The sequence below is a fragment of the Nematolebias whitei genome, chromosome 11 (genome assembly GCF_014905685.2).
Source record: "Nematolebias whitei isolate Nwh7 chromosome 11, NemWhi1, whole genome shotgun sequence".
In the NCBI taxonomy this organism is placed as follows: domain Eukaryota; kingdom Metazoa; phylum Chordata; class Actinopteri; order Cyprinodontiformes; family Rivulidae; genus Nematolebias; species Nematolebias whitei.
The window spans coordinates 29,687,221-29,698,600 of record NC_056508.1 but is presented as its reverse complement, the minus strand read 5'-3'; the positions used below and the strand labels follow the sequence as shown (position 1 = coordinate 29,698,600).

Below are 11,380 nucleotides of genomic sequence, written 5' to 3'. Positions count from 1 at the left end.
GTTTAACACAAAGAAAACACAACGGGAGGAGGAGAAGAAGAAAAAGCTTCCATTTGTTGTGTCCACGCCTAATGTATTTATTCCTTCTTGAAGAGGAACTGATATCTGTGTGCGAGGTGAGCTCAGTGTTTTTAATAATTCAGATTAAATAAATTCATCCGGCTGTAATTAGGACCTGAGAGCTGTCTGATGCCGCCTAACGCTGTGTTTTTTTGGTTGCTGCGACGTTTGTGCCACGAAATACCAAATAAAAATAATATAACACGAATGTTTTTACTAATGGACGGTCAAAATAATGAATATGATGAAGGTGGCACTTAACAAACAAAGAGACTTTACGGTAACTTATTGTTTATTGTTAGCTTGATGTCTGTGTGATCATTTTACATCAAATACTATTTCTCTTAATAAAGTCATATTAATTAAAAAGATATGGATAATCAAACAGTTGTTAGTCTAACACATGGGTCTGCAACCTAAACATTAAAAAAAGCATGTTGCACTATAAACATTGATCTATGCAATGTGTGAGGCTTTTGTACATTGATTGGTGAAAAATTAATATAAACAAAAACGTATAGATAATTAATAATGTAATCAAAAATTAGGTCAATTTGATAAATTGTCTCATAAAGCCAGATACATTTATTTCCTTTCAATATAAAGTTTTTACCAAAGGCAAGCTGTGACTTTTGATTTGCCATAATTAAAATATTAGGGTGGAAAAGTTAAATCACCTACATCTGGCTCCATCCTCATTTGTCCCACTGTGGACCTTTGAGCAAGGCCCTTAAAGACTTTAGCAACTAAACAAGTGTTTTAGCAGTAATTAAAGATAATATTGCATTATTTCAAACAAATCAGCTGCTCCATTTGTTTTATTATCATTACTTTCTAAAATGTTGACATTGTCATGTGCTGTGTGATAGTTGAACAAACATTTAATCGTCTGTCTTTCGTGTCTGAATCTTTCTTTATGAACCCAGTAATGGAACCTGTTGAAACTCAACACTGTGATGGTGGTGACGCTGATGTCTCCTCATGGGTGTCAGTGTGTCCCAACGGCCTCTGGAGGGTCCAACAGAAACACATGTGGAGTCAGCAAACTGCTTCCAGTACCGGAGACGTTACATGTATGATGCTGCACACGTTACATCCACTACCTTCTTAAAGACTAGAACAAATCTGATTTTATGTCTCTTTGTTTCTTTTAGCCTCTTTATCTAAAAGCTGTCCAGGCTTGGGCTCACTCTGTCGTGTCCGAGTGCAGCTTCAGGTCCAAGCGGACGACTCGGATGGCTCCTTATCTGAAAACACAAATGACAAGTTGGCGTTGGGCGATGTTGCAGAGTGGGCGATCACGCCGTTCCCGCGGTGTCAGGACTCCATCCTGCAGATCCCAGTGGGTGACTGGATGACGCTGAGGCTGGGGGAGGGCCAGTGCGACGTCACAGAGGCGTGTTTGGAGGGGATGAGGGCAGGGGAGAAATGTGAGGTGAGACTTGGGTGTGATTCAACAATGAATTAGTCAACTTCATTTTGATTTATGTTCTGAACTAAATAAAAAAATGGTTTTTGGGGGGGGAAAGATATTCTTTTTTTCTTTTTTTTTTTAATGCCATAGAATAATATTTAAAATAACGATGTTTTCAGTGTTGTATTTTAATTTTTTTTTTTTTAACTTATTTAAAAAACAACAGCTTAAGGGTACTTGGGTGAACTTAAACTACACCCTTTTTGACACAAATACACTTGTTGATGCAGTCAAGTTTAATCATTTTCTTTTTCCCCCTCAGATACAACTCACTCCGCTTGGACATGGACCAGAGGCCTCTGTTTACCAACCTCACGATGGAAACCTTCCTTTATGTGCCACCGTTGAACTGCAAGCTTTCACGCCCGGAAAGGAGTCCTGGCAAATGTCTGCAGATGAAAAAATGGAATGGGTGAAGTCCCACAAAGAAAGAGGCGGAGTGAGATTCAGGAGCGGGGATGTGTGGGGAGCTGCCGACAGCTACAGCCGAGCCCTCAAACTCCTCATCCCTCTTTGTGGCCTTGTTGGAACAAAGGAGCCCAAAGCACAAGAGCTGGATGCTGGAGAGGACAGTGACACAAGCTCCTCAGATGAAACACTACAGCTTCCTTCACGCGACGAACTTAAAGTTATCAAAGCCGGGCTTCACTCTAACCTGTCGCTGTGCCAGCTGAAGCTGAACCAGCCAGAACGGGCGAGGGCCAATGCTGCTAAAGCCACCCAGCTGGAGCCCGGTGCCTCTAAGGCATGGTACCGACTGGGCCAGGCGTGCCAGATGCTGAATGAGCTGGAAGAGGCCAAACAAGCCTTTAGAAAACTGCTGGAGCTCCAACCAGACCTGCCTGCTGCTGTGAAGGCACTTAAAGATGTCATTCATAAAGAGAAACAGAGAAATGCACAGCTGGGGCAAAGACTTAGCAAAATGTTTACCTGAAGATAGAATAGTAATGGTATTAGAAATAAATGTTTTTTTGTGTTTTTATATTATTTCTTCCAAGTGCATTAGAAACATTGCCTTATTTTCAAAGTAAAGTCTTCAATAACAAAAACAGCTGTGTGTGAGTTGTCTAAATGGAAGTTCTAAAAATAACAAATGAAACATTCAGTTTGGAGCGTTAAACTTAATCTGAGATGTAAAATGACAAATCGTTGACTACCAAAAGCGCTGTCAGATTTTTATTTTTAAAAAATGGGAATTTTCTCCGACCACTAGATGTCACCCTGCAGGTTCTGTGACGCAGCAAAATGCCGAAACCCGGGATCGAACCAGGGACCTTTAGATCTTCAGTCTAACGCTCTCCCAACTGAGCTATTTCGGCGTGTGAAGGAAACCGCACAATATTTAATAAAAGTAATAAATATTTATTCAAAGTTGGAAAAATAATAATTAGATGATTATATTGTGGTCTGTGTCAAACCTCAGTATCAATTTTTATCATCATTATCATGCGTTCAGTGGTGCCAAAGCAATGAGAATTATGGAAATATATTTATTAAACTACTGTTTATTCCATTTGTTTTTGATAAACAAGAATGGTGCATCTAAAAAAATTGAACATCGTAAAAAAGTTATTTGTTTTTGTCAATCCTTTCAGAAAGTGAAACTTATCTATAGATTCATTACATCATCAACAATTTTCAAGCCTTGATTTATTGTAATTTTGATGGTCATGGTTTACAAATAATGAAAAACCAAAATACAATGTCTCAGAAATTTCGAATATTGTGAAGAGGTTCAATATTTTTAAACTCCTGGTGTCACACCCTGATCAGCTGATTAACTCCTAGACATGAGCTACAAATCTCCCATTCCTCCAGTCCAGCCACTCCTGAACCAGAGACAAGTTGTCTCAGACAAGTCAGAAGTGTCTTACCTGCTGAGGAGAAAAAGGGGCCACAGTTACTGAAAGTCAACAGCTCAGGGTGGTGTAGTCTACATTTCTGTAGTGGGTATATTGTGCTTAGAAACCAAAGTTAGTACAATGTACTCGTCAATTTATTTTGATTTTTAGACATGAACATTTCAAAATTATCTGATGCTTATATTTGAATAAATTAACAACAAACTTTGTCCAGCAGTTGGCCTTGTATTAAAAACATGTTATATCAATTATAAAACAGTATCAAAGCAAAGCGCTGCTTACTGATAAGATTGTTACAGAAGCATTTAACTGCCTTTTAACATATCAATGACACGTGTCTAATGATATCATGTATCATTGGGCACTTTTAAGTGGGTATACTGAAATTCTCAAGCTTTTCTAGTGGTTATACTTCGTATACCCGAGTATCACGTAGACTACACCACTGGGTGGACACTCAACTAATTAATGTCATTATTGTAAATCAATTCAATTCAAAAATATTTTATTAATTCTAAAGGGAAATTAGATGTTGTCCTGGTTGCATTAAAAAGTTGATGCTTATGGCTGTGGGCAGGAAGGATCCCCCACAGTGATCCGTCCCACAGCGGATCTGAAGAAACTGGCTGCAGATGCCAAGTAAACCAAGTATTACAACGATCTGTTACCTTTTAAATGTGTTTATTTTGCTGCTTTGAATCATAAATGCAATAAAATGAACCCAAACGTTTAATTCAAAGAAATTAAATTTCTATATTATTTCCTTGCAATGTAAGTTGTGACATTCTAATGTGAAACAATAAAAAAAAAAAAAGACACTATGCCTATTTAACATAAATATTATTCTGACATCTCTGACTTGCCAAATCTTTACGCTTTTCAAAAATTAAAAGAAATGTTGACTGTTTTTGATGTTCCCTGAATGACCGACATGATGCTGTAACTGTTCCAGTACCAGTTCTTCTTCAAATAGTTCATAAATCACAGGTGAAGTGTCCACGTCCTGCTCAGCTGTGAGCAGAACCAAGAGGCGGAGCAGAACTCAGTTGGGTTGAAAGCGAGCACAATATGTGTAGGCTATGTGTCGAATGTCTCCTTTGTGTCGTTTACTAAATGAATTAATTCACTTAATCCATCCTATTTGTGGTTAACTATTTTTTAAACTAACTACAAATAGTTTAATAATCATCAATTGTTAACAATACTCCCCAGGTAATAGCTGCTGTGGTTGCTGCTGTTCGGCGTATTGTTTTTGTACTAGTAGTGCTTAGTGTATTTGTAGTTTAGCGTATTTCTTAGTTCATATGTTAGATTTTAGTAGTTTTTCTTTTACAATTTACACTTTTGTTGGATGTAACTGGGACCCTGTGTACACAATTTCGTTCCACCTCATGTACCACATGTGATGCGTATAACAATAAAGAACCTTGACTAATAAATCTGTTTGTTGATGTTTAACCCGGCTCGAAGATGATCACACATTGATATCATCCGTTTAGCAGAACTCCCCGCAGTGGGAGACAGAAAAAGCACACTGCCACGAGAGCAAGCAGCCTTTTGATTTGTGTTTCTGCCAATTGAATTATTATAATTAAGCATTATTAACACTAAACATGGATATTTGTAGGCCCCATATTAAAAGCAAAGATGTGTCTACATTTCACTTACTCAAGTTTTCTCTGTGCAGGTCCCAGAGACTTTGAGCTGCAAAGCATGCTGGGTCAGAGCCTCAGACAGGTGAAGGCTTTTGATTAGTGTGCACTTGTAAACATATTGATCTTCTGTGATTGATTATTGATTGTTATCCAAAGCTTTGAAATAAATATGAAGTCCTCAACTGATCGTTTTAGGAATCTCTTTTTTCCACATGTCACTCTATGTGTAGTGAATCTATGTAATGTACGAGTTTTACTTTGTGAAATGATTGACAAAACTTTTTGTTTCAAAATACTCCATTTTTTTAGATGCACCTATAAAAAGACTTGGAAATGTATATATTGGCTCTATGGAAAAACAGCTCAATGCTATATTTTAAGCATTAGAATGTACTTAGACATATTATTGCACTTATTAGACTTATTACATAGAATGAAATACTGTTTTTGAGCAAGTACAATTTTTAAATAATCTTATTGTAGTTTTAGCATTTATAATGTTAGAGAAGTAAATAAAATGAGACCGTAAGCACAGACAGATGTTCTGATAGAACATAGACGCAATAAATAAAGACAATATTAGGAAATGTGATTTATATTTTTAATGCAGAAAAACATCTGCAGCAAAAAAAAAACAACAACTTTTGTTTGATGACAAACATACCAGCAACATGATCAAATAAAAAAATTGCATTTCTTTTTAAGTATTGGTTACGTTGTGCCCTTCAGTCCCACATTGTGTTCACTTCACTTTATTCTTTGCCTTTGAGCCGTCTGTGTGTGTCTGAGCTGCTGACAGCTGCCTCCATGAATCCACAACGAGTGCCAGGGGTATGACGACCCACAGCACGTTCATGAACACGTAGTAGAACCAGAAGTAGACTGGATGTCCGAACTCGGTGTGAGCATAGCCATCTCTGTGTTCTGTGAAGAAGTAAAGCACTGCTCCATACAGCTGCCCTGAAAAATCAATTATATTCAGGGTAAACACTAAGGACTTTATATTGTACTTTTTAGTAATTCCAGCTTCTTACCTAATGAAATGATGAGCTGCAGAACAAATCTGTACGGCTTCTTAGTTAAAAAAGAATATACAGCCCAAAAGCTGAACGGTCCCCAAAGACAAGCAGTCACCATCTCCATACAAATAGTAAAGTTGTCAGCTCTAAATTAAAAAGAAGAAAAACAGTCATATAACAAAACAACAGTTTTGTTTCATAGTTCAAATCTGTCTTTGTAAAAGCAGAAAACAAACCCACATTACATATCTGCTGTCTCCCTTGGAGTACTCTTTCCCTGAGAAAGAGATAGAAAAAACATATTGACTCAAAATGATCTTCACAAGTTATAGTTTTCTCAGCAAGTTAGTACTCACACAGCTGTGACAGGAAGCTCTGGTCTCCTGGTAGAATATCGTGATATAGTAAAAACCAGCCCTCAAGGACAGAATGGATGAAACCACAAACTGCAAACCAGCACAAAGCCAGACGCCTCCACGTCCCCAGCCTGCCTACAGTCCCAGTGATCAGCCAGGTCACAAGCAGAATCACCCCAGACACAGAAAACAGAAAAACCAGAATCTCTGACATAGACCGGTCATTTTCCACATAGGTGGGGATCACAAGGTCCCGTGGCCAGTAAGGATGTCGAACTCTGTTTGAAGCAGCATCCATCGCCTGTTTGAAGATACATGATAATGTCAGACTAATGATCATATAAGTCACTTTATTTGCCAGTTACATCAAATTATCGTGTATTTCGCTTCACTCTTGATCTCTGACAATCATTAAACCAAAAAAACAAGTGTGTATTGAACTTACCGGATCTTCTTTTGTGGCAACTTCAGAGGATTTGACGAATAATGGCAACTTGCAGATGATACACAACTGGTTCACTACACGAGTGCAGATAATCTCAAACACAGAACGCTACGTAGTCGGGGGCGGGTCATTTGATTACAACAACCAATGAAATGTCGGTATTCATAAAGGTACCCTTACGCGCGGTCAGATGGGCTCAGCTGATTGGCTGCTTGTCTCGGATCATGGCCGTTGTCCTCGTAAACTACCAATAAACACACGCTACTCACACTGACCCCGCCCCCGTTTTACAACTCACCAGAACAGGCGGATAGCAGCGTCTGTGGGTCAAAGTCTTAAATGGACGATTGTGCAATTTTAGGCATAATGGTTTCTTCATTGCGAGAAAAGAAAACAAAAAAGAACGATTTTTTAATCAGCATTTTAACTTCGGAAGGAGCAAAGCACTGAATTCTGAAACCAAATCGAAAACTCGACTCGCCTCAAAATACATCCGTCAGGTTTTTATCGACCTTCTAAGCTAAACTTTAAGCTCTACTCTAAACTACTAGCAATCCGAAAACAACAATTGCATGCGTAATAAAAGCTGTATAAAAGTTAGTGGAAACTATGTAGCACTATGTGTTGGTGACAAAAGATGTATCATACCCCCCAGTTAGAAATATGAAAATTAAAGTACAAAAAAAAAATTAAGATTAAAAACAAAAAATAATCCACACAAGCCGTGTCAGGGATCTCTCCCTGCCGTGACCCGGATTCGAACCGGGGTTGCTGCGGCCACAACGCAGAGTACTAACCACTATACGATCACGGCGAGCTACTGGTGGATATGGATGTATTGAAGAAAGAAAGCCTTAAAAAGAAAGAACATACTGAAATTGTTGATATGCGTTTACACGGATTAATCAATTATTATTACAAGTCGTGTGCTTGATAAATAAAAATAGTTACATCGTGAACAATTCATTGACACTCCTGACGCAATTCCGACATAGGTTGAAAAAGTTAGCTAATACTTCACAAACGGATGCTAAGAGCAAAAAACTTGAGCTTTAAACTAGTTTTAAAAGTTTTAGCATAAAGAGTCATGCGCGTCCTTCAAACTGCAACTGGATGTTTTATAATGTATTTACGCCACATCTCCGGTTGATTTATTATTAAAAACATCCCTTGTCGTGATATTCGCGTAGATCCCATATGGTCTAGCGGTTAGGATTCCTGGTTTTCACCCAGGCGGCCCGGGTTCGACTCCCGGTATGGGAACTTGTCTTTTGTTCAAAGTTCTTTTTAAATGTAACAATTTACATTGTAGTACATCTATGTATTTCACATATATATCATGTTTTGTTTACTGCTAGTTCTATACAAAAAAAAATCCTGATTGAAAATAACTAGCAAGTCATCCATTTGTAAAGTCCTCTCCCTCGCCTACACAGCTTCTAATACCCGTTCTCATGAAGTAACGTACGCAATTACTTGCGTATTAAAATATAGACTTGTTTTCCTAACTATTTGGAACGTAATGGTTACATGTGTCACGTGACTCTGGGCGTCACATGACGCTACACGGAAGCTGTACACATTGTTTCTGGTTCAAGCTAACGGAGTCAGAACTGTGAATTTCTCAGGTTTAAAATAGCCAACATGGATGTATCAGAAGGAGATGAGTCTTGCCTATTGTTAGACGATAAACTGCTTCATTTTATGGACCAGCTTGAGTTACTGGAGAAGAAAAGAACCACTCTCAACTCTCTCATCGAGCAGGTCGGCTAACATCATCCTAGTCATTGTCAAACTCGGACATAGCCTGGTCTAGCTTTATTTGTCATCGTTTACAGTTTGATACAACTAATTCTGAAAGTGCAATGCAAATAGCTAAAGCTTGATGTCTTTTCAAGCACTAAAGCTCTGTAACTTTATACTTTACAGCTTAAATTTTGCTTTTTTTATTATTGTTTTCAACTATTTAGGGATGGTTTTCCATGACCAAGGCACGATTTTCTATGGGAAACAAACAAGTGTCTGCACTTCAGTATGCTAATGAGATGGAGCCACTGGTTCGTGTTCATGTAAGGTGAGGATTATAGAAGAAATGCTGCTCCTCGGTGAAATGTGCATCACAGTTTCTGAAAACATTTTACTCTTGTATGCTGCAGAACACTGGACAGCGGCGAGGTGCTATTTTGCACAGAACAATCTACACAAAAGTGTAAAGACTCTAACACTAATGTGGAGAATGTTGGACCTCAAGAAGAAGGTGACGCGTCATCTAAAAATGGATGGCGATAAAATTGAACCTCTTCAAAAATTGTTTTTAAAAACCATTTTAAGTTTTTTTTTAATTTTTTTATTTGCAGGTGTCAGGCTAAGAAAAAAGACGAGCAGCATTACAGAAAAAAAGGCAAGTGGTAAAGTGAATGGAGAGGGAGCTCTTGACGAAAATCTGGTACGAAAAGGAGATCATAATCCTCAGCAGGACCCTCTGAAATGGTTTGGGATTTTAGTACCGCAGCCTCTGAAGCAAGCACAGTCCTCTTTCAAGCAAGGTATGATGATAAATGTTCAAGTCACTTCTTATTTCATAGCTATTTTTGCTTAAATGTAACTGGTGTATAGAAACATAGTTTTGTTTGTGTGTGTATGCTAGATATTACTAATGATATAATTAATATTTAACAAATATGTTTGCCAGAATTCACAGTGGTCTGGAGAGATCACTTTACTGTCCAAGCATTTTTTAAAGAAATCATCATTATAGCAAAAAGCATATTTTCCATATGTGCCAAAGTGTTATGTTATTTATGTGACTAGAACTTTACAAGGATAATGGTTGTATGTTTGTGTGCAAGATAAAATATTCCTTTATTGTATACACTTAATAAAATGCACTCTTGACCATTCTGTGTGCGTCTCTGTCGTCTGTCCTGTTGCAGTAATGGAGCTTTCTGCTGAGGTTGCAGCTCTTCAGATTGCAGTTTTAAACACCAGAGAGGAGCTGAAGAACAGCTTGAAAAACAAAAGATCTTCAGGAGAACAATTCAAAGCCTCTGCTGGAAATGGGGCTGACCAAAAAGAAAAACAAGAAGACACCGGCTAGTTTAAAATTTAGCGAAGGAGTTTTTGCAGGAAATATGCAATAAGATGTACTTATTTTTGTGATTTATTGTAAAAAGACCATGTTTGTCGTTGTTTTGCTTATTTTATTCAGATAAATGCGTAAACTTGTGGATGTATTGTTTTTGTCCTAATACATGTTGTAGATTTTAACATAAAATATTAATATTAGGCTCAACCTGCTTGAACATTTCCAGAAAATGGCCGGCCCAACTTCAATAAATATTGTCTAACAAAATTTTGCGTAGATCTTTTTTTTATTTTTATTTGTTTGCTCCCTGGAAGTTATGATAATTATGCAGCTCTAAAAAATAAATCTGTAATGAAGAGTGTCACAGTGACAATAATACTGTTGCCTGAAAGAAGGAGGGCATCAGCAAACACGGCTCTGTGTCTGCATGGATTGTGAGTAATCTGGTTTTCCTTCCACAGGTCAAAAACATTCATGTGAAGTTAGCTGGTGATTCTGAAATGACCTTAGATGGGACCTTTTCCTGTTTCTTTCAGATAAGACTCATGTTCTTGCTGCTCTTGCTCAGTGTATTGTTTCTGTACTATTGGTGCTTAGTGTATTCTTAGTTTAGCGTTTTTCTTAGTTCATATCTTGGATTGTTAGTTTTTTCTACAATTTTACACATACATACATAGTTTGTAATACAGGTACATTTTGTTGAATGTAACTGGGACCCTGTGTAGACAGTTTCATTCCACCACGTGCACCACATACAGTAAAAGAATAACAATAAAGAAACCTTGACCTTGATTAAAGTGTACATTTTACGTGGGTATTTTGCTGGGCATGTGTTGGATGTACTGCATTTCTATCCTGAGTGGGATAAAGAAAAAGGACAGATTATGAATTTAAAAGACAATGATGTGATCAGTCTGTGTAAGGGAAATAAACACTTTATGAATAAGTATACTTTAGACATTTAAGATGTTTACGTATTATAATACACAATCAGATCAAATTGTGTTAATCCAGTTTGAGGTGTAGTTGCTGTTAATTAAATACGATAATTGAAATGTTTTGTGTCCAGCTTGGCAGCCCAGCTTTCACCAATCCATGGTTTCCAGCAAGAAACGCGGCGATTTAAAAACTAATGTTTACAAAAATGCAACTCTTTAAAATAGACGAACCTTTGAATAAATGTCAAGAGATTCAAATCCTTTTTGGATTATAGAGACAACTTTTCAAAACAAAAGGAGACAAAATCAACAAGTTAAAAATCTTATTTGTATAAGTACAAATTATTATGTACTGGTGAAATGAACAAGTGCAGCAAAGAAGGAAGGGCAAAGTTCTTATTTAATGTTATTATATTTAATAACCACTTCTGCCTATAAATCCTTTAAATCCCATTGGAGATGCTAAGTTGTTGTTTGTAGTTATGT

At 37.4% G+C, this 11,380-nt stretch overlaps 3 protein-coding genes and 3 non-coding genes across 6 annotated transcripts; 3 read left to right on the top strand and 3 right to left on the bottom strand.

Moving 5' to 3' along the window:
- The first annotated feature begins 988 nt into the window (after positions 1–988).
- On the top strand, positions 989–2,468 carry fkbpl (FKBP prolyl isomerase like). The gene is made up of 3 exons (XM_037684140.1): positions 989–1,133; positions 1,215–1,495; positions 1,797–2,468. The coding sequence occupies exons 1-3, from the start codon at positions 989–991 to the stop codon at positions 2,466–2,468; spliced, it is 1,098 nt and encodes a 365-aa protein (XP_037540068.1).
- A 312-nt stretch (positions 2,469–2,780) lies between these two features.
- trnaf-gaa lies at positions 2,781–2,853 on the bottom strand. Its single transcript has one exon. It is a non-coding gene; the product is annotated as a tRNA-Phe (tRNA).
- A 2,790-nt stretch (positions 2,854–5,643) lies between these two features.
- On the bottom strand, positions 5,644–6,927 carry LOC119416940 (EBP cholestenol delta-isomerase). Its single transcript, XM_037684139.1, has 5 exons — positions 6,872–6,927; positions 6,427–6,727; positions 6,311–6,347; positions 6,086–6,216; positions 5,644–6,011 (listed from the first exon to the last, which is right to left on the bottom strand). The coding sequence occupies exons 2-5, from the start codon at positions 6,722–6,724 to the stop codon at positions 5,794–5,796; spliced, it is 684 nt and encodes a 227-aa protein (XP_037540067.1). The 5' UTR covers positions 6,725–6,727; positions 6,872–6,927; the 3' UTR covers positions 5,644–5,793.
- A 686-nt stretch (positions 6,928–7,613) lies between these two features.
- trnah-gug lies at positions 7,614–7,685 on the bottom strand. Its single transcript has one exon. It is a non-coding gene; the product is annotated as a tRNA-His (tRNA).
- A 377-nt stretch (positions 7,686–8,062) lies between these two features.
- On the top strand, positions 8,063–8,134 carry trnae-uuc. The gene has a single exon. It is a non-coding gene; the product is annotated as a tRNA-Glu (tRNA).
- A 297-nt stretch (positions 8,135–8,431) lies between these two features.
- On the top strand, positions 8,432–10,041 carry ccdc115 (coiled-coil domain containing 115). Its single transcript, XM_037684137.1, has 5 exons — positions 8,432–8,635; positions 8,842–8,945; positions 9,028–9,128; positions 9,229–9,417; positions 9,805–10,041. Exons 1-5 carry the CDS (start codon positions 8,516–8,518, stop codon positions 9,966–9,968), a joined length of 678 nt encoding a protein of 225 aa, XP_037540065.1. The 5' UTR covers positions 8,432–8,515; the 3' UTR covers positions 9,969–10,041.
- Positions 10,042–11,380: the final 1,339 nt, after the last annotated feature.